Raw genomic sequence first — 22,325 nt, forward strand, 5'->3', positions numbered from 1 at the left:
ACCCACTCCAGTACTCTTGCCTGGAAAATTCCATGGACAGAGGAGCCTGGTAGGCTACGGTCCAAGGGATCACAAAGAGTCAGACACAACTGAGCGACTTCACTTTCTTTCTTTACCTTGTACACACAGGGACAAGAAAACTCCCCTGCTCAACCTGGAGGAGGAGCTGATGATGGAGGCATGATATCTACTCAAGAAAGGGAAAGAAATTCTTCTCTCCCTCCCTACTCTTCCTTTGATTATAAAACTGTAGCTCAGTAAGTTCCCAGGGTGTGACATAAAGGACTATGGTACTGGAGCTCTTCGGAGCCCCTGATACACCACCAAACGGTTTCAGGAGCACCTCCTTGTTCTCTGCGCAGGAAGCTTTGAACTACATTATTTTGAAACCAGGCAGGACATGGCATAAGAATGGAGGGTGTGCAGAGGACGGCAGGGGAAAGTGGAGGGAGCCTGGGTCCCTGGACACTCTGCTGAGTCTCCGAGTGGACTTCAGGGCCACTCTGCCTCCACTGGCTTTTATACAAAACAAATCTACTTTCCTGATCATGAAGCCATTGTGAGGGTTTTGTTGTTCAGTCACTAAGTCATGTCCAACTCTTTGCGATCTCATGGACTGCAGCATGCCAGGCTTCCCTGTCCTTCACCATCTCCTGGAGTTTGCTCAAACTCATGTTCACTGAGTCAGTGATGCCATCCAACTATGTCATCCTCTGTCGCCCCCTTCTCCTCCTGCCTCAATCTTTCCCAGCATCAGGATCTTTTCCAGTGAGTTGGCTCTTCCCATCAGGTGGCCAAAGTATTGGAGCTTCAGCTTCAGCATCAGTCCTTCCAATGAATATTCAGAGTTGACTTCCCTTAGGACTGATTGATCCCCTTGCAGTCCAAGGGACTCAAGAGTCTTCTCCAGCACTGCAGTTGGAAAGCATCAAGTTTTCATCACTCAGCCTTCTTTAGGTCCAACTGTCACACCAGTACATGGTCTACTGGAAAAACCATAGCTTTGACTAGATGGGCCTTTGTTGGCTAAGTGATGTCTCTGCTTTTTAATTTGCTGTCTAGGTTTGTCATAACTTTTCTTCCAAGAGTTTTATTACTTGCACACAAATTCACAGAGACTCTGAGAATCTGGTAAACATGCTGAAACTTCTCTTGGGAAGAAGGTTCAGATGCCGAATATTGATCAATGGTGGGGTTTTGATCCCCGAGAGGTCATCCACAAACTGCCACCATGTTAGGATTCCTGGTCTTGTCTCATTGTCACCCTGATGCTGGCTCCTGGAGAGGGCAGGTGGCTTGGCTTTGAGCAGGATACCTGGGCTGCAGGCAGAAGGCAAGAAGGAGGGGATGGTCTATAGCCCCTGCAGATGGGCTCTACTTTCGCTCCATCAGAAGCAGAAGTCCCTCAGAGCATGGTGTTGGGGACTGGGCAAAACTCCCTGAGGGCTGAGTGGTCCTGTTTTATTACCTCCCATCTCTCAGTCATAGTTGGACTGCAACTCTCCAGGGACTAGGTCAACTGGCTGACAGTCAGGAGCTCCATTTGCATAGAGCAGCACTAACCACCCACCATTTCACTACCCCCTTTATTCTCCAGGTTCACTGGGATCCTAGAAAGAAGACTGGGGGATTCCTGGTGTGGAGGAAGAGGTCAAGTAGATGTCAGACTGTGATCTCTGGGACAGGCTGGCTCCATTCTAGCCTGGAGGTGGGCACAGACCTACAGGGGTCTGGTTTTCACCCCAGGCAGCCTGGGGTGGGGAAGCAGACAGCCTTGCCTCAACACCCCAGCTTTTCCCCATACCCCCCACCCCACACTCGCCCCTCTCAGACAGCAGCCGCTGTGTTACATACAGCCTATTCATCTGCTATCTGGTCATGGATTTTCTGAAAAGGTTGAGTTCAGCAGACCCTGGGACCTCATTTTCTTATTTAGGTCTTCATCTTAAAATATAGTCTGCAGACAGCAGCAACAAAATACAAAATTACACTGGAAACCACTTTGAAATGTCCAGAGACTGTCTTATCCACAGCACCTAGATGCAGGGCCCGACCTGCATCAGCTTCGTGTGAACTCACGGACAGCAACCTCAAAGCAAGCTTAAGTTTGAACCCACTTTTTAAAATATGTAAACCATAAGGGCTCAAGGGCTAGTCAAATCTACTGATAAAGCAAGTTCCATTCTGATTAGACTCACATCCAATTTCGTCCAATCACTCACATCCAATTTCTTGGACTATAGTAATGAAACGAGATGTATTTCACAAGATGTTTCAGTATGTTTTCAGTTCTAATTATACATCTTCAATTAAAAAAAAACCCTCACCATTACATTATACACCACAGATCATTAAGTGCCTATCACAGCCCATGTCCAAGTCTCTCAATGTAAAAGATGGTTGACATTTAGCCGGGAACTTTTAAAACACTTGAGAATAAATTATGGCCCAAACTTACTCTTCTTAATGACATGTATAAAGTTCAGCTCTTTAATAAAAGGATTCAGGAATATGAAAACAAATTTCCCAGCAATATTAAGGAAATAAAGGTCTTCCAAAATGGTCAGTTCTTATTTCGATTAAATTGTGCATTTTTAATACAGTTGGTATAAAGTGAAACTCTTAAAAAAACATGGAGGAATTTAAAATGAAATGGAACCTCCTCTTTGCAGGGTCACCAGTACCACGGTGAGATCTGTCTCTTTAACAATGACACTTACTATCTCTGTAGTCCCATGAATACTTTTGAAGTGTCATATTAAAACCAATCTCGTGGCCTTGAGGCAAAGAGAAGCAATTAGTCTTGGAGTTGTGAATAAATAAAAATCCATTTATACACCCGTCCTTGACATGTACCTTGCAAATCTTAGAAACTTCATCTAGTGGGAAAAGAAATGTTAAATCATGAATACCAATACTAATCACATCGCCATGTGGCTTCCTAAAACAGTTTGGTTTATACCCATCTTCTAAGTATTAATTTATATGTATATATTCACCCATATTGAACACAAAACAAAGAAGCCCTAGCAGGCACCTGGGGGTGAGGGGAGAGTGGTGAGGGGTGATGGGAGCCACAGGGACAGCCCCATGATAAGCAGGTTTTCAGTGGATCTGTGTTTCTCAATGGGCCTTCCAGGGTGTCTCAGCAGTAAAGAATCCTCCGACAGTGCAGGAGATGCAGGAGGCTGGGGTTCAACCCCTGGGTGGGGAACATCCCTTGGAGGAGGAAATGGCAACTCACTCCAGTATTCTTGCCTGGAAAGTCCCATGGACAGAGGAGCCCAGCGGGCTGCAGTCCACAGGGCTGCAAAGAGTGGAACATGACTGAGCCTGCACCCTGGTGCTCCTGCAAAGGGAGCCTGACTTCCTCATGCCTCCTCCTTCCCCCTAAGCACTCAAAGGCTGAAAAGGTTTGTTTTATCTACACATGACCTTCTCCATTTGTGATCCCAGCCAGCACTGAAGTGAGGACACTGGAGGTCCAAGTATTTGGATACTTGCTTCCCTTCTTATTTGGGTCCATCCCTCAGTGCCGGAAGGGAAGGGTGTAGATGCGGGCTTTGCTGCTCCTTAGCCTTGAGCAGCCCTGGAGAGACTGGGGCAGTCACCAGGGAGCAAAGCAGACCTGCAGGGCCTGGCCCAGCTGTAGAGAGCAAAGAGTGGTACTGTCAGGACCGAGCTGGGAGCCAGAAGTCTGGAGGGCGCCAGGGCGTGGGGAGCAGGGTGGGCAGCCCCTGGGCCGTGCTGCAGCCGCTGTACAGATCCCTGACCTACTTCCACGGCCCCTTTCTGTTCTAGGAGCAGCTAAAAATCCATAAATTAAGGAAATTAACTGATGGGGCCTGCGGCATCTTTGTAAGCTATTTAAATCTATAAATTTACAACATCTTCTGCATATATCAAGTAATTGAACTAACTGCAGGGATGTAACTTTAATGAGAAAATTTCCCCCTTCTCCTGTAGTTCGAGCTCTAAAATAAATAAATAAATAAAACCTTCCCTTGGAGGGAAGTTTCTGCTTATTCCCGCGTGGAGAAGTTAGAGGAGCTCTTTCCACGCGCGAGGTCCCCTGGTCAACGCAGGCAGGGCCCCACCGGGTCCTCCTCTCACCACCTTCCCCCGCCCGGGTTCGGAGCCGCCCCGAGCGCCCCCTGTGAGTGAGGCCGCTAGAGGGCGTCCAGATCCGGCTGGACCTCGGGGTGGGGGCCCCAGCGCCGCTCCGGGCCGGAGCGCACCGGTCCTCCAGCTCGAGCCTGGCTCTGGCCCGGGCGTCCCGGGAGAGCCGGACGGGGGCGCAGTGCAGGCCGGGCGGAGTGCACCGGAGGCTCCGCGCTCCGTTTCCTAGGAGCCGGGAAATGGTCCAGGAGGAGGGGGGTGGGGGCGGGGGGACGGACGGGGCGCAAGGGAAACAGGAGAAAGAGGAAGGGGAGGAGGAGGAGGTAGGAGAGGAGGACGGGGCAGCCGACCCGGGGATCGAGGGGACGCCCGGAGCGCAGGCCTCGGTGCCGCGAGGAGTCTTGGCGGTAGACGTCTCCATCGCGCCGCGCGCGGAAAGGAAATGGCGCGTCTGGCCGCGGGCGGCCGGCCGGGCGCCCCCCGTGCTCCCCTCCCCGGCGGTGGCAGACCGCGCGTCCGCAGACGTCACGCGCGGCGCTGCGCCCCGGTAGAGGGGCAGTCGGGGCAGGGACTCAGGGAGGACGGCCGGGGAGGGGGAGGGGTGGCCCTGGCCCCCAGCTCCTCTCCTGCCCCGGCCGACTCGCAGCCTACTTTCTTCCCAAGTCCCGCCCCTTCCCCCGGGCGCCGCGGCGGCGGCTGCTCTCCTCTTTGTAACCGAGGAGTCAAGAAATGTGAGAAACGTGCCCTGTGTTACTTATTTGGGAGCCGAAAATTTATGCCCAGCTGAAAGCGCCCGGGGAAATATTACATCAGATGAAATGACAATGATTAAAATCAGCTTCTCCCCCGCCCCCTCCCGAGCCCGGAGGAGGCCTGGGCGCCGCGTGGCTGGCCGGCGGGGGGCGGGGGGCTGGGCGGCGGAGGGCGCGGGGGCCTGGGCGCACGGCTCCCGGGAGGGTCCTGGCGGAGGCCCCGGCGGGAAGGCGCGGGCTCCGGGGGAGGCGGGTGTACTCGCCCGGCTAAAGGAAGGGAAACGGCGCATTTTTGTCGCCGAGCGCGGCAGGCGCGGGCGCGCGGAGCTAATTGCGACTCTAATCCTCTGCCCCGCGGCACAGCCGAGCCCCGAGCCAGGAGTCGCCGCGCGCTCCCGCTCGCGCTCGCCGCGCTGGGTTAATTTTGAGCCGGATCGCTGCCCTTTGCGTCCGGGCTCGGCCGAGACGGGGCGCGGGCTACAGGCTAAGGTGGGGGGCTGGTTTTCTCGCCAGCAGTCGGAGAAGGCCGCTGGAGAAGAGAGGAGGGAGGAAAGGAGGTGGGAGCGGCGGGAGGGCAGCCGGAGAGCGGCGCGAAGAGGAGGCGGCGGCGGCGGCCGCGAGGAGGGGAGGAGGCGAGGGGAGGGCGGGGAGGGGAGGCCCCGGCGCGCCGCGCCGCGAGGGGCCGCGCGAAGCGGGGGCCGGGGCGGGAGGGGTGGGTGGGGGGAGGGTTGGGGGCGAGAGAGAAAGTAACTCCAGGACGAGACCGGAGCGACCCGCGCAGCGAGCACAGGCTGCGAGGCTGAGCCCGGCTCCCAAGACCGGCGGCTGCGGGGGGCGGGGGCTGCACCCGAGCCCGATCCGCCGCTCCGGCTCCGAGGTAAGCACCGCGCGGGCGGCCACCACTCAGCGACGCGCACCCCAGTCCCCGAAGTGGCTGCAATACCCGGAAAGTCGCCCGGCCGGGATTCGGACCTGGGCGGGGGCGGCTGCTTTGTCCGGGTGCAGGGCGGCGGGGGCTGACGGCGAGGGGGCACCCAGCACAAAGGCCTGGCGCGGGAGTGGGGGATTGCCCACGTGGGCCGGCCCTCGCCCCGGGTGGACCCTCCCCTCACTGGCGGTCAGCGAGCTTCCTGCCGCGCGGGGTGGGGTGGCGTGGGGTGGGGGTTTCCTCAGGTCCCGGCACTCGGGCCTCGGTGCAGGGCCGAACGCCCTGCAGGGCCAGCGAGTTTCCGAGGTCAAAACCCGGCTCACGCAGCCTGGGCTTCAGGCTGACTGGGCCCGGCTTGGTGTCCAAATCAGAGCGAGGAAAAGTCTCCAACGGGACGGACGTGCGTCCCGTGACGCCCACCCGCGAGTCCGAGACAGAGCGGGAGGGGCTGGCGCGCTGGTGGTCGTTCCAAGCGCTCGGGGTCTGGAGCCCCCAGGCGGGCCGCGCGGAGACGCGATCGCCGCGTCCGGATCCCTGTTGCCCGGCGGTAGCCCCTGACCTGGACGCGGGCACCGCTCACACTCGCAAATGCCTCCCTCCTCCCCCGTAGCTGGAGCGCGTTTCCGTCCTCCCGTTGCCCCCACCCCCGACTGCAAAAAGATAAGCTTCAAGTTTTCACTCCGTGTCTCAAATGTGCATGGAGGAATTTAACTGCACGAGTGAATAACAGCATTAGTTTCAATTAATTTTTTTTTAAACCCTGGCAACAATAAACTTTGAGAACAAAAGCGCTTTTACGTCCTTAATTAGGCGAGCTTCCCATCTGTGGTCTCTAAGTGTCTGCCTCTTGATTTAACTTCGTCTTCCGCCCCGCCCCTGCCGCACACCCTCCCGGTCCTGCCAGGCGGTTTGGGTTCCGCGGCCACCCCAGCCCCGCGGCGCCGCGGGCCTGGGCCCAGCCGGCTCCGGCCGCCCCGAAGTTCACACCGGCCGGCGGGCTACGCGGCAAGGCAGGCGCGCGCCAGGTGGCCCGCCTGCCTCCCTTCTGGCCCACCTCCTGGACAACTCGGCAGGCCCCCGGCTCTCTGGCCCCGGGGCTGGCGCCCTGGGCGCAGAGCTGAAGAGAGTTCTCCAGGCGCCTTCTGTTTACCTTTTATGGTTAAAATAACAGCTTAGCAAAGAAGCGACTTCACGAAGAAGCGATTTAGTGAAATCGTCTCAAGCTGCCGCAGCTCAGCCAGTTTAATCACCCCCAGAGAGCTGAACAACTGCGAGCACAATGGGACACAAAATCATTTTGTGTGTAAATGAGCGTGGCATTCTGCTCGCTTCCCTCTGCTCTGGCGGGCGGGGCTTGGCAGCGGGCGGGCGTGGGACCCGGGGCTCCCGCCTCAGTTCGGAGAAACGGGTCAATACCAGCCAGTTTGGAAACCCGCGGGCCGGGCCGTGGAGCCCGGTACCGCCGAGGCCCCTGCAACAGGCGGTCTTGGCCGACCTCGGGAGGGCCGTGCCGCGCGGGGGATGGGTCGTGGGTTTGATGCGGGTGCTGGCAGAATGAACTTGTGTCTCTTCCTGCACCCACTTTGTGCTTCTGACCTCAGCAGTGGTGTCGGGGAAAGGGTCCTTGTCCAGCACAGATGCGTTTGTCGGAGGGAGCAGTGGAGGTTCGCGTCAAGGCGTACAGCCTGGGGCTTCCAATGGTGAGTGTCTGGTTTGCCGTGAACATCAGGTTGTGCTTGCGATGGAAAAGAGGCTGGGTGAGAACAGGATGGAGCAGCTTTTTGATGGGTACTTGGTGTGAAATGTCACTTCCGAGCAGCGTCCTGGTAGTAGGGCAAAGTCCGCTTTGATAGAATTTCCATTGGAATTCCTTCCAGCAGTTTATCCTCAGTGCGGCTTTCCTTCTGACTCCTCCCCCCAGCAGAGCCTCCCAGGGCAGGAGAACCCATTCCTGAGATGTGTTTTGGTTTCTCAGAACTTGAGATAAGTGACCTGGTTTTCTTTCTTGAAACTTGAGGGAACTCAGGAATGCCAAAAGCAGCCGACCCTGGATGGCTGTAAGTTAAACATCACTGTCTGCTAATGGCAACCCCCACCCCCGTTTCCTGTCAGAGAACTTGCCAGCACACGGAGGGCAGAACAAATCCTAGGAGAATGACCAGACTGAAATTTGCAGGCTTTGATTCTCATTCGACCTTGGTCCATGTATGAAAACTGGATGTTGAATTTCAAGGCACAAAGTCAATCCTTGAGGGAGGGTGGGGTTAAATCTGCAAGAAGTAAGTACAGCTTTAGGTGTGGGGAAGCCAGTGGGGGGAGGGGAGAGGGTGATATTCCCTGTGTCCACCTTCCCCAGCCCCAGGTCAGTGGAAGGGTCTGCTTAAAACTGCTCTTCTCCAACCCTCCTACGTAGGGTCTGCAGAATGTCTTCAGGCAGCTTCTGGAGACTGTGGGACAATTTCAGGTGGCCAGGACACAGAGGAGAGTCGCTGAGTGACCATAGGGAGAAGCAGGAGGGTTCATTAGCTGAGCTGCTGTCTCCTTCTGGCCATCTCTGTAATGCCTTGGGGCTTGATCCTGAGGGGATCTGGAATATATTAGGCACAGACAAGACCTTTCTGGGGGCCTGGGGAGAAGCTGCAGAGGTGCAGGCTGGGCAAACAAAGACAAGTTTTCCTCTCTAAGGAGCCACAGAGGGAGCGGCGGCTTCCTTGGTGACTTTTGCTCTTCCCTGGCTCCTGCTGGAAGAGGCTTCTCTGGGTCCAGCCAGTCTCAGGCTGCATGTTAACACTGCAGAGACCGTATTTAAAGCGGTGGTGGGGCTCTCCAGCCCCTGGAGGGTGGGGGATCCTCTCCGAGCTGTGGTTCCCAGGGTGCTCTCTGAAGCAAGAGGAGACACGCTTGGTAATGTGGCTCGAAACCAAAATACCAAGCAAATCGGATTTGTTCTGAAACATTTTGGGGGCAATAATGGTGAGCATATGTTTCAGTACTGTCATTAGCTGAATTAGCAGACATGGAGCTGCCCTGAGAACACGTGTGTGAGTGAATGTGTGTGCATGCATGTGTGTATAACTAATCTCCGATGGCCCAGAGGCTTGCCTTGGGGTGTGGGGACAGGCTAGTTGCCATCTCTGTGGTAGGGCATGGGGTCTTGGGAAGCATGTTCAGAGAGGACAATTATAAGCGTCTTTGACTGGGAGACACGGCACCCAAGACCATTGAGGAGTAAGTCGTGTTTGGTTTTGTCGGTGCTCCCCACAGATGTTCTGGGCAGCGATGGAAGCCTAGATGCCTCACCGCAAGGAGCGGCCGAGCGGGTCCTCGCTTCACGCCCACGGCAGCACCGGCACGGCGGTGAGAGCTGGCAGGGTGGGCTGGGTCAGGGGCTGGTGGCCCCCTTTATGCCCTCTTCCTGAGCACCTGCTCACTGGCTGTCCTTCCTTGCAGCCATAGCCGTGGTGCTCAAGAGATGGCTGTTGACTGGCTGTACGATTATGTATTTTCTCGAAACAAAAATGCTCTTAATTTGATGTGAAATTTACTACATGTATAAAACTCAACGCCTTAGGTGCTGAGGAAGTCACTAATTTAGAGGTGTCTCGTTACTGAGACAAACTTGCAAAAACCCCTGAATCCCAATTCACAAATTGGTGATTCGTTTGTCAGGGGATATTTCACATCTAACACATAAGCCTGCGACCTTTAATTAGAATTTTGCAGTTTGTTTTATGCCCCTGGAGGCTGACACCTTGAAAAAAATTTTTTTTCTTGATTTCTTATTGCTAATAAGCATCTTTCTTTTTTTTCCCCCTCTGGTACTTTGAAGAAAATGATGCAAATACACTTAATTACAGTGGTGGCCATAATTTGTCAGGCGAATATGTGATCAGGCACAAGCAGAAGTGATCTGATTAGATCTGTGATCACATTGGCAATCAAGGGAGTGCCTAGCTCCGTCGTGGAGAAACCCTTGTTGTGCCCCTTGTTTCCATCTCCAGGAGGGAGGAAGCATGTCTCGGTTGTCTCTCACCCGGTCGCCTGTGTCTCCCCTGGCCGCCCAGGGGATCCCGCTGCCAGCCCAGCTCACGAAGTCCAATGCGCCTGTGCACATCGACGTGGGCGGCCACATGTACACCAGCAGCCTGGCCACGCTCACCAAGTACCCAGACTCCAGGTAAGAGCCAAGCCCCTCAGGGCACCAGGGCGTGTGGTGGCCATAGGAGACATGTGAAGCCTGCTGCCAGCCGACACACGGGGCTCCCCAGGGTCCCCCTGCTCCCAGCCCCGCCTGCCCATGGCTGCCCAGCACAGGGACTTGTGGCCCTGAGCTGGTGGTACTGGTGGAGCTCCTGACCCACTGGCAGAGGCCACTTTTCAGAGCCAGCCCCACCCGAAGCTGGCCAGCAGCTGGCTGGAGAACCTCATGATCCTTCAGGTTCCTCTTGTGTGTGACTCACGCCTGGCCTGTGCAGGAGACTGGTTCTGAGTCATGCGGTGTACTTCTTGGGATCATCTGGGGGAGAAGTAGTTCATCCTATTTCCAAGTCTTAACGACTAGGATAGTGCATAAGTTCAAGGATGGGGGTGGGGGGCAGCTGCGATTTGTCATTTTTGTTTGAGTGGCTACTGCTGGACCCTCAGGGCTAGCAGCAGCCTCCTTTGGAGTTGGGAGGGGGTGGGTGGCAGTGACTGGCTAAGAATTCCAGGTTGTCCGGGGATATCCACAGCTATGGACAAGCATGAGCCACATAGCACCATCAGCAGATGAAGGATCTCTGACCAGGGAGCTTTACCCTCTGCCCGGCTCCCTGGTACCCCTGATTCCTGAGCCTGTGGGGGCTCCAGGCACTGCCCTGCTCTTGCCTGTCGGGCATTTCTCTCCTAGGTTTCTCCGTTGGCATGTAACAGCAGGGCTGACTGGAGGTGGGATGGGTCTCTGAGCAGCTCCGGGAGGTGATGCTGCATGCTGCTGGCTGAGCCCGGGACCGCCTGTTCCGGGTACCGAAAGGTGGCCACCGCCAAGGCCTGGCAGCGGGAGGGCCACGCCTGCGGGCATCACCTCTGTTTTAGACATTTAAAATAAAAAGAGGAGTTAATTAATCCCCCAGATGCCGAGGGATGTCTCTGGGAAGCTTTCTGATCTAGCCGCCTTGTCGCTCGTGTGGTTGCTTATGGAGGAAGGATTTGTAGTGTGTGGAGGTGGCTGCATAGAGAGCGCATTGGAGGCCAAGGGGGTGCCCTGGAGGAGGGACTGCTGGAGGCTGATGCAGCATCTGGTTCAGAATATGGGTGTGGGGTGCAGGTGTGGTTGGAGCTCTCCCCCTCCGCAGACAGAGGCTAGGCCTGGGGCACTTGTGACCTGGGGACCTTGGGGGGCAGCAGCCAGGAGGCCACGTCGGCTATGTTGGCCTGGCGCTAACTTGCCAGAGTCTGACACTAACCGGCAGGGCCCTGTCTAGGATGGGAGATGGATTCTGCTTATTTCATTTCAATTTTGCCTTCTGCGGCATTCACGCGTTGTTTGAGATAGATCATCCCTTAATCAGCTGACATTTGCGAGTGACATTCATAAAACCCTTGCCCACCACCTCTCTGAAAAGTGTTTCTGGAAATCAGACACTTGCCTTTCTGGAGTAATCACAGCCCAGGCCTGGAAGGACCAGCCTCCTCATTCTGCCTCCAGGCTGCTGCCTAGAGCTTGGCAGGCGGGGTGGTCCTCCCCTCCTAGCTGTCCAAACTGGCCCCCCCACCCCCCCCCCCGCCACCCCACATCCTGCTTTGGGGCAGGCCCCCTGGCCAGGCTGCCTCAGTGGTCCCATGACCTGTGGGACCCTCGGGCCACCAGGATGGGCCCAGACTGGGTGGCAGTCTGCATTTTTCCCCAGGGCTGAACCTCAGGATAAATCTGCTGTTCTGCCTGGATGGCTCTGCCTGGCCTGGCCCGCAGGAGAGGTGCTCCTGAGACGGAAGCTCTGGCCTAGAGGTCATGGAGGTGGAATGACTTGTAGGACAGTCAGGACAGTGGGTCAGGCCAGGCCTGACATGTGCATTGGGCAGCTGTGCTGGCTGGAGCCCTTCAGATGTCTCTCTTCCTTCTTTGAGTGAATCTTAAAATTAAAACAAAACAGTTTTTCAGTAATTCTGGAAAAAATGATCAGTGGCTCACCCAGGGTCACTGAGGTATAAGTCACCTGGAAATAGAGGATTGTGTTAAGGTCACCGGGGGAGGGGGCTTGTTCTGGATGTCAAGTCCCACCCTGGGCAATGCTGTGAGATAAGGGGGCTTGTGCCTTCACCCCTTCGGACCCTGTGCCCACAGAGCTAGGCCTGGGCTGTCGTTCTTGGTTGGTCAGGGCGGCTCCATAGCAGGGAGCCCCCATGGGTGCTAGTCAGCCCAGGATGGCCAAAGGTCCTCGCCCGGAACCCGCCCAGCCCAGCTGCCCAGGACTGGGAGTGGACTCCTGTGTCTGCCTCACGCTTGCTGGACATCACTTAGCTCCTGCATCTCAGCCCCTTGCTGGTGTCCATCCTGGCTGTGGGAGGCCACCAAGGTCCAGGAACCTAGGAAGTAAACCTAGGTGTAACCACTGAAACATCCAGGAAATTAGAGCCAAAACTTAAAAAAAAGAAAGAAGAGAAAAGAAGGTGACCCCTATCAGCTGGGGTCAGAACTGGCCAGCTTATTCCTTATACACCGTCTGAAGTCAGTACCCCAAACTTACAGCCTCCCTTGGAGGGTGGCCCGGGGTAGGAACAGGCTCTCTAAGACCTCACAAGGGTCAGTGGGTGCCTTTGAGGTGACTGCCCTAACCTTCCCTCAGGCTGCACACCTCTCTGATAGTTTCAGACCCTGAGGGCACGAGAGGCCTTAGGCTGGGAAGAGACGCTGAACCATGGAAAGACCTAGAACCAGCCAGTCCCAAGATAAGACAGACTGAGAGCCTTCTAGCCTTGGACCCTTAAGACGACCTAGAACCCAGGCAGCCCTGGAATGTGGTGGACCAGGAGTCCCCTAGACCACCAGGATGGTCTGAGGGGTTTGCAACACAAAGGGCCTGGAAATATTGCTTGTTGCACAGAATGCTTGAGCTCAACCAGGAAGTCTGGAGAAAGTTCCGTGGGGAGGCTGACCTGTAGACGTGGCTCTTCCATCTTCCTGCCGGTGCCACATGGGGTCCCTCTGCGGTCTGCTGAAGACTGCCCGTGGTGCCTGACAGCCTCACTCTGTCCCGTCTGTCCAGGCATGCTAGGTGGCCTTCATTCTGACATCTGGATGCCCGTGCTCTGCTGAGGTTAGGTCTGGGGAATTTAACGCCTAGAATAGGCATGGAGCCCGCAGAGCTTGCCAGCAGGGGAGGGTACCCCATTGTCATTGTTACCAGGCCTGGGGAGGTCAAGAGGGCTCCATGGCTTTCGGAACTCTGAGATGAGTTGTATCTGGGTGACCGCAGCCCTGGTTTCACAGACTCAGGCTGCTCCACACCTCTCCATGGGTTCTGACCCGCTCACACTCATCTATGAGGCAGCTTTGACTTATATACAGCCCTACTGGGCCATGTCCCCAGAGTGAAAAGGGGTTAGTCACTCAACCTCCTGGCTGATGAGTGTGCCAGGCCAGCAGAGCAGACACTGTTGGTGGGAGGCCCCTAGAGAGGCTGTGGGTGCTGTGACCCCTCAGCTTCTACCCAGCTCGTTGCCCTGGGTGGCAGGGGTGAGACAGCCTGAGAGTGGTGACTTGGAGCGGAGGGTGGGATGGGCTGCCGAGGGAGACGGGAACTTTCCTGGAGGTCCTTGCCGCTGCAGGTAGAGACTGAGGGGGCTGAGCCTTGAATTGTCCAGACTGAGCTGGGAGGCCTGGGGCCGGGATCCAGCCACCCTTCTCCCAGGCTATGCTGAGTCCATCTGGGGGCGTGTGTGTGGCCTGCCTGCCGAGGTGGTGTCCCTGGGGAAACCCTGCCAACCTCCCTCCTATTCCCGAGTCAAGCTCTTGATGTCCCCCACCCCTCTTCAGGGGATCCTAACCCTCCCCACTGGGGAGGTCTGCAGGGGACGTGAGCCAAACCAGAGCCTGCCGCCCTGGGCAGTGGGGAGGCCTGGTTCCTCCGCCCGGAAGTGGAGGGGGCCAGGCGTAGGGGCTCCCCAAGAGCGTCCTTCAGGTCCTATGCTTCCGTCAGAACCAGCACCCTTCAGAGGATGGGGTGCTGGGAGCTGCCTCCCTCCCAGTCCCCCCCTCACTGGTGTGCACACCCTGTGGCAGGTGTCACATGCTGTAGTAGGTGTGCACACACTGGACTGTGGGTGTCTGTGCCCTGTGACTGCACCCACATGTGCCGTCCCTCTGGTCTGCCCTGAGCCGAAGCTGTGGGTGGATCATTTGTAAGTTTGTTGAGTGCGCATAGCTGTCTCTCTGGTGGGCTCATGTTGTTGGTGTGTCCCTCGCCAGGATGTGTCTGGTTCTGCCTGTGGTCGGTGTGCTCGAGGGCGGAGACCGTGTGACCCTGTGCCTGTTGCTGGGTGTGTTGTGTCCAATGCTTGTTCATGCAGGTTGGGTGAGGTGTGTGACCCAGGAGTGTCTTGGCTGGTTTACACGTCTTCACCAGGTGTGTGGCTGCGGGCTGGGGTATCTGATGGTTGGTGGGGGTTTTCTGGGCGGGTCTGTTGGGCAAGGGTTTGTGCGCATGGGACAAGGCGTCTGTCTCACTGTAGTTTTACAGGCCTGTCACCTGTGTCAGCGGACAGGGGTGTAGAGCTGGGTGTGACTCCCTCTGCCTATGGCTTGTGAGTGTAGATGGGGCGTTTGCCTGTGCTAGTTGCCACGCTGGTGTCCTGGCTGCCACTGGTGTGTGCACACGTCCTTTTCAGGCCTGGGGTAGTCCCAGAATCACTCATGTAATGCCTCTCACCCATCCAGCAGGGTGGGCTCTAAGGAGTGGGGGGCGGGGCAGTAGACCAGCCCTTCCATCCCGCATCCCACCTTCCATCTCTCCCAGAATAAGCCGCCTCTTCAATGGCACCGAGCCCATTGTCCTGGACAGTTTGAAGCAACACTATTTCATCGACCGGGATGGGGAGATTTTCCGCTACGTCTTGAGCTTCCTGCGGACATCCAAACTGCTGCTTCCTGATGACTTCAAGGTAAGTCCGCAGCCTGCGGCTCCCCGGCACAGCCTGTGCGGTGGCATTACACAGGGGACGCTGTGACTTAATAAGCGGACCCATGGTTGTCATGGCAACCATAAAAACTTAAACGATGGAGCCGAGGGCTAAATCAGTTTTTCTAAACTAATTTTGTTTTCTCACATTTTTAGCTTATTTATCAGGGTGTAACAACAATTAAGCAGCGACAGCAAGCGCTTACCCCAGTTGTATGCTGAAGGACCGTCTTGTGCTGGAGTTACAGGAGTTAGAGGTTCCCAAAGCTGGTCCTTGTCGGCACTTGGCAGAGGGAACACCCTGATCCACACCAAAAAGAACTTTAAACAAAAGTTCTCACCCCCCAGTCCTGGGATGAGCCTGTCTGCAGCAGCCAACCTGGTTCTGAGAGTCCTGCCTCCAGGGTTGGACTCCTCTGTGGCTCAGGGATCCCAGAGGCAGGAAATCCAGGCTGGGGCTACCCCAGCTCCAACCAGCAAATGTCCTTCCTTCTGGCACCCAGAGGACCCAACGATGCCAGCAACTGAACTCAGGCTAAAAATGCAGTGGGGAGAGGCAGACATAGGTCCTGTGCTCACAGTGGTTATAGTTTATGGGATGATAGATGTTGAACAGAAAACCACTTAAATTCCACAGGGGCAGAGAAACAGGAAGTACGGTGAGAGGGAACCACAGGGAAGCTGGCCTGGGTGGGTTTGGAGGGAAGGGTGTTTCTCTGGGTGATGATGGAGAAACAGAGGCAGAAGGGTATGAGGGTCTTGGGGGTGAGGAGCAGCGAGGGTAGGGAGCTAGATAGGTGGCAGCCTGGGGCTGTGTGAACTGGGAGGGGAAGAGCAGGAAGAGGCTGCAGACTGTGTCCGGTCCTCGGTCCTTGCACTCTGGGTGTTTTGCCCTGAATGCAGAGGGAGGGTGAGTAGGGGCAGGACCCTCAGATCTGTTGTGTGAAGGATGTGGAGGGAGCAGGAAGGTGGAGGCAGCGAAGGTGGAACAAAGTGGTCGATTAGATTCACATTTGGGAAAAAGATGCAAAAGCCACAGTGTGGATAGCGGGGGTCAGGGGGCTTGGGGATTCCCCTGACCTGAAGCTTGAGCCCTGAGTGGATGTGTGGAGGCCCAGGGTAGAACAGGCTGAAGCATTCCACGCCTATTTGGAAGAACTGGTGGGGCGTCTGGGGGAGGTATTCTGGGCTTTGAGGAAGGATGTGGGGGTTGCTGGTTTGCAGATATCATTTAAAACCTCTAGTGGATGAGAACAGGGGCCCGGCATGAAGCTGTGATGAACTCTTGTGGTTCTTGACAGGATAGGCTCTTGACTGATGGCAGGCCTGGGGTGACTCTGAAGGCTAGGGTCAGTCAGCAGGCAGAGGGACTTAGGGCCAGCGGTGTGGGCCCAGCTTTGGGGATTGGGCTTCCTTGCCTGCCCCCAGGGCTCCTCAGGCTCACCAGTGGGACTTGAGCCAAGTGGTCGGGTCATGGGTCATCAGCTGCTCAGGGCTAGGGTGGGTGTGGGTGGACATGTGTTTGAGGGGGCAGGGGACCAATGTCAGGGCCTTGAGGGGAGGTCAGTGTGAGCCCGCCAGCCCGGGGTTGAGCTGCTGGTGAGAGGTGGGGCCCCACCCCAGACACCTCCTCACACTGCTGGCGAAGGCAGGGAGCAACCTTGCTACCTTTAAGCTTCACCCACTCTTTGAGCTGCGTGATAACATCCATTTTATAGATGAGGAAACTAAGGCTCAGAAAAGGTCTGGTAGATGCTGCTGCTGCTGAAAATCCAACCCAGGCAGGTCCCTTTCTCCTCCCTGTAGGACAGTGAGCATCTCCAGGGAGGGAGGCCGGGGCTGCCTTGTGCCCACCCCAGCCTGTCCTCTCAGGGAAGGCAGCGGGTCCCCAACCATCCACACAGCCTCAGGCTCCTCTAGTCTAGCCTCCAGGTCTTTCTAGAAACTTCTCTCTGCTTCGGGGGAGGGGGATAAAGCTGCTCCCGTGGCTTTGGGGCCCGATGGAAGGGCTTATGGGGTCTGGGACAGGTGCACACCAGCCACTGCCATTGGGCGGAGGCCAGAGATTTTGGGGGGCACACTCACCGGAGCCTCACTCTCCCCATCTGTACAATGGGGACAACCATCCCAGCCCACATTGTGCTGGGGGTGGGGATGGGGGCACAATTCCCCTGGACTTTGAGCGGGAGTGGGGCGCGGAGCTCCGGAGCCCGAAGGGCGGACCCCCACCGCCCCCACCGTATGCACATGCCTGCAGGACTTCAGCCTGCTGTACGAGGAGGCGCGCTATTACCAGCTACAGCCCATGGTGCGCGAGCTGGAGCGCTGGCAGCAGGAGCAGGAGCAGCGGCGCCGCAGCCGGGCCTGCGACTGCCTGGTGGTGCGGGTCACGCCGGACCTGGGCGAGCGGATCGCGCTCAGCGGCGAGAAGGCCCTCATCGAGGAGGTCTTCCCCGAGACCGGGGACGTCATGTGCAACTCGGTCAACGCTGGTTGGAACCAGGACCCCACGCACGTCATCCGCTTCCCGCTCAACGGCTACTGCCGGCTCAACTCGGTGCAGGTGAGGGCCGGACTGCCCCTGCCTCCTCCCCCACTGCCTCCCTGAAGCCCTGGGGCAGCGGCAGAGGGAGATTGGTGTCGGGGGGAGGCCGGGTGCCTGGGATGGCGAGGCCCTCCGTGCCATCTTACAGAAAAGGCAACAATGTGTCGATGCATAATTTATGTCCCGCTCATAATTAAATGATGGCGCCTGGGGGGTGGACTTAAAAAAATTGATCTGTGCTTTTTTTTTTTTTCCAAAAGGATGTTCTATAAAAATGGCCTAGAGTATTTTCAACAAAGTGTGCTTCATTTGACACCCAGAGTCTGACTTTGGCTTCAAATTAAACCCAGGCAGTAGGAGCAGCAGGTCAGAGGCTGAGAGTGGGGGCGGTTTGGAGCCCCCTTCCTCATCATGCTGACCTGGGGCCACCAGCACCCACGGCACAGCTTCCCAGAGCATTTCTAGACTGGTTTTCCCCACATGGGTCTAAGAGTTGGAGAGCCCCAGATGGAGTGGGGGCCTATTTTCCGCAGGCTCTTCCAGACCCAAGAGCAGACTCCTGCTTCAGGCTTGGTTGGGGCAGAGCGCACTTGGTAGGGAAAACTGTAGGCTGTCCTTCAGAACTTGCTAATTAGTTGCAGGACACGGGTGTCAGACACAGTGACTGAGCCTCCCTCTCACAGAGGCACAAACCCACGTGGACATGGAGACCTGCAGAGATGGGAGAGAACTCCTCTCCACCGCGAGCTCCCTTGAGCTGATCAGGCCCCAGGCCTCAAACCATCTGGGATTCCCAGCTCAGGGAAGCAGGTGGCTGCCCCGAGGCCAGGGGCCGGGTCTCTGTTGCTGGGGCCTCAGTGGGGGAGGGGGACCCAGGACCATGTGTCTGGGAGAGAGGGGCCCAGTCAAGGTTGTGGACCCCCGAGGGCAGTGGGATGGCACCCATCCAGGTTTTATCTCTTAAGGGGCCCTGGCCCTTCTGTGGCTGCCCCGCTGGTGTCTGTGCCCAGACCCCTGTCAGGAGAAGGGGTCTGGCAAGTGCCCACCTGCCCACCAGGCCCGGGGGGGCAGATTGTTGCCGCTGGGCTTTGCTGACCCCTGTTTCTTCCCTGGCAGGTCCTGGAGAGGCTCTTCCAGAGGGGTTTCAGCGTGGCTGCATCCTGCGGGGGGGGCGTGGACTCCTCCCAGTTCAGCGAGTATGTGCTTTGCCGGGAGGAGCGGCGACCACAGCCCACCCCCACTGCCGTCCGAATAAAGCAGGAGCCCCTGGACTAGGCCCTGCCTCAGTGTCCACCTGAGGCCCCTTGGCCCTAGGGACACCCCCAGGGACCTGGAAACAGTGCTGGGGAGTTCTGCCTACGCCTGCTTAGCAGTGGGCATGAGACTGAGGGTGGGCCGGAGGGTCCAGAGCCCGCCTGGGGAGCCCCAAGGCCCAGGGCATCATAACAGAATGTGGGATGCTGGAGGCATGCCCACCAGAGGACCATGGATGTGACCCAAAGATGCCGAGGGGGGAACTCCGCCACCAGTCATCTGGGCCCCTGGGCTCCCAGCCTGGTACAGCACCCTGGAGGCTCTGTATGTGCAGAGGCAGGGTCAGCAGAGGCCTCCCCGGTCCACTCCAGAGGAGCTGTCCGTCTTTCTCCATGCGGCAGACTCCAGTGGGTCTCTTGCGTCAGAGATGGCTTATTTTTCTACAGTATTTAAGACGGAAGTAACTGTCAGTGCACAAGTCAGAGAGGCCGACAAGGACCCCTGCTTCTTTATCTGGTGCTCAGCTCAGTGGGACACGGCAGCACGTCTGTGTGGGGGCGGTGGAAGAGCTGCGGGACCCTCTGCCCGGGTTCCTGCAGAACAGGACTTGGAGACTCCTGGTCCCTGCTCTAGGGACAGAGGGCAGGCATGGCAGTGCCATCGGGGCTGAAACACGGCCCCACGGGGTGGGGCTGCTGGGAGGAGGGTGGTATGGGCGTGGGGGAGGGACCACTCTGGGACCATTCGAGACCCTGTCTTTGCTGCCGCTTGGGGCACAGGCCACTCTTGAGCGTCACTTGACCTACTCATGCCCGGGGGCTTTGGTTTCTATCTGTGTGCACCCTCACGGGCTCTGAGAGGAGTCACTCCCCGTCGGGATCAGCACCGGGGCCACGCTGCATCCTTACCTCAGGAATGGGCCCCATGGTGGAGGAGCCCATCTGTCAGCAGCATCCTCTGGCTCCCCAGCTCAGGAAGCCGTCCTCCACTCTGATTTTCCCACACTCACCTGCATACTGAATTTTTAATTAAACTATGGTTACACTAGTCTGCCAGTAAGACCTGGACACAGTCAGACCTTGGGTTCTTGGCCCCAGATTCCAACGAGGACTGCCTGTTGGAGTCCTCGCAGACCTGCTGCCTCCCAGATGACAGGCCCAAAGATGGATACCCCCTGTCTTGTCACACTTCCCCTCCCCAGATGGCTCTTCCCCAGGGGGTGGAGAAACTGCAGAGAACTGCTGGGCGGGTGGGGCGTCCCGGCCGGCCCCACCCCTTGTACGATGCCTGTAGACTTGTATATGATTCCTTTAATATTGTAAAGATGCTGATGTACAATTGTCGTGTGTTTGTGTAAACACATTATGTTCCTAGTTCATGCCATAAATGATGCTATAAAGCGAGAAAGACTGAGGCTCCGTCCTGTGCCGAAGCGGGAAACCAGATTCCAGCATTCCGTGCCCAGCAGGGAGGTTTGAGGATGAGATTCCTTGGGTTCCAGGGAGGAAAAACCAGCGGTGGTAGTTGGGGGAGGGGCAGGGACAAGGGTCCCGAGCTGGCTGTTATTTATTGCTTTGGGGTGTTTCCTCACGGCTGTACCTTGTCCCCTCTGGGCAGCACAGTTTCTGAATTCTGATTCACAGCCCCTAACCAGATACAAGCTGGGGGAAGGCAGACCAAAGGTGTCCGGGGGAGCTTTTGAACCCAGTTTTCAGCGTTTGTGATTTTTCCCTCCGGTTTTTTTGGTTGAGGGTTGACGTCCTCTTTGGAGCACCACAGAGCGGTAGGAGAAGGTGGCAGTCCCTGGCCCAGGTCAGCCTGGGGACATGCAGCCGGCGAAAGCATGGGGAGCTGCAGGTCCCCTAGGTCGGGGGGTTGCAGGGGGAGGAGTTGGAACGTATTCACAAGACGTCCACTTTTAATGAGCCCGTTTGTATTTTCCCTCAAAGTTCTTATGTTCTAACTAAGCAAGGACCTTTTCCCTGCTGCTAGGGGCCACCAACCTCGTACTGCCTGGAGGGCATGCACAGCCACTCCTCCAAGGCCACAAAGCTGTTGCCATCCCACCATAGAGTGAATTTGCTGGACAGATTTGCCAGCCTTCTTTGCTCAGCAACATGCCTACAGTTGGCACATGGGCATTTTGGCTTCTGAGGTTCACATCTGAGAGGAGGAAAAAGTGTTGTGTTTATTAGAAAGGAAGTCTGGTGAAAACAGCTCAGTGGTGCGTGCGTTTATGGATTTTTCTGGCATGATAGCCAGCATAGTTGCCCATTGGTGGAGATCCCCTAACATTTTCAAGCAAACCATCTTTGATTAAACCATTGTGCTAAAAAAATAAATAAAAAGAGTAACTACCTTACTGAATGTTACTCTTAATTATTTCCTTACTAATTAAGTCAAACCAGGAAGTTTGATTTTATATAATCTAGGGAATTTCTAAATTTGTAGAGAAATACTGTGTTCCCAAAGAAATGCTAAAATTCTAAGAAAGTCCCCATAAACAATAAGTAAAAACATTTTTATATTTCCTGGAATGAATACACTAGATTGTAAGTCATCTCTTGATCACAAACCAGCAGTATAAATGTTACTTCTGCTCTTCATAAATTATTCTTGATTATAAGCAACTGGACAGATGACTGTGCCAACACTTCCCTGTTTCCCACCAGACCTCTCTGCCTGTGCAGGAGAGAATTTGTCAAAGCCACAGCAGGAGATGTTGGCCACTGCCTGATCAATGGGGCTCAAAACCAGGTCACAACACTATTATCTTAAAAAAAATTTTTTTTTCCCGAAGCTCCCACTTGACTGTGTTCCATAGAATAAATAAAGGATATTTTATAAATTATACACCTAGCTGTAGCGCTTTGTTTCTGATCCACCGAGGCAGCCACAAAAAGGTACTCTGGTGTGGATTACTCTGGAGCCACTGCCCCCACACTTGTGACTTGGCTTGACCACTGAATAAGGACCTTGAGTAGCCCTAGTCCCACATACTGAGCCTTCTTGGTCTAGGTAAAGAGTTGCTGTGGAGAGTTGGGCCCTTTTACACTGTATTCATTTTGCTCATGAGTATATGTCAACCAGGGGCTTCCCAGGTAGCCAGTGGTAAAGAATCCACAGTTTTGATGGGTTGGGAAGATCCCCTGGGAGGAGGAAATGACAACCCACGCCAGTGTTCTTGCCTGGAAAATCCCATAGACAGAGGAGCTTGGTGGGCAATAGTCCACAGGGTTGCAAAGAGTCAGACAGGAGTGAAGTGACTTAGCAAGCATATGTAAACCAGGGGCTTCCCAGGTGGCTCAGTGGTAAAGAATCCGCTTGCCAATGGACGAGATTCAGATTAGATCACTGGGTTAGGAAGATCCCCTGGAGGAGGAAAGGGCAACCCACTCCAGTATTCCTGCCTGGAAAATCCCACGGACAGAGGAGCCTGGCAGGCTGCAGTTCATGGGGTCGCAAAAAGTCAGACACGACTGAGCAGGCATGCACGCACATATATAAACCAAACCAGCTGACAAACGGGTAGAGAAGCAAGGATGCGAGAAATGGCTCCTGACCAAGGGAAG

The 22,325-nt window shown here is 56.1% G+C and overlaps 1 protein-coding gene across 4 annotated transcripts; it reads left to right on the forward strand.

Annotated features, from left to right (window-relative positions):
* Positions 1 to 5,604: 5,604 nt before the first annotated feature.
* On the forward strand, positions 5,605 to 21,606 carry KCTD15 (potassium channel tetramerization domain containing 15). 4 transcript variants are annotated; one of them, XR_003030164.2, is made up of 8 exons: positions 5,660 to 5,748; positions 7,401 to 7,499; positions 9,064 to 9,156; positions 9,801 to 9,976; positions 14,793 to 14,937; positions 17,212 to 17,517; positions 17,760 to 17,865; positions 18,616 to 18,702. XR_003030164.2 is itself a non-coding variant. In NM_001075568.1 (7 exons), the coding sequence occupies exons 3-7, from the start codon at positions 9,091 to 9,093 to the stop codon at positions 18,772 to 18,774; spliced, it is 852 nt and encodes a 283-aa protein (NP_001069036.1). In that variant the 5' UTR covers positions 5,605 to 5,748; positions 7,404 to 7,499; positions 9,064 to 9,090; the 3' UTR covers positions 18,775 to 20,156. The 4 variants fall into 4 exon arrangements, 3 of the variants coding, with proteins under 3 accessions (NP_001069036.1, XP_005218995.1, XP_005218996.1); NM_001075568.1 differs by lacking the exon at positions 17,760 to 17,865 and having other exon boundaries at positions 5,605 to 5,748; positions 7,404 to 7,499; positions 18,616 to 20,156; XM_005218938.4 differs by lacking the exon at positions 17,760 to 17,865 and having other exon boundaries at positions 18,616 to 21,606.
* The last annotated feature ends 719 nt before the right edge of the window (positions 21,607 to 22,325 follow it).

Source organism: Bos taurus, chromosome 18 (assembly GCF_002263795.3).
Source record: "Bos taurus isolate L1 Dominette 01449 registration number 42190680 breed Hereford chromosome 18, ARS-UCD2.0, whole genome shotgun sequence".
Lineage (NCBI taxonomy): Eukaryota > Metazoa > Chordata > Mammalia > Artiodactyla > Bovidae > Bos > Bos taurus.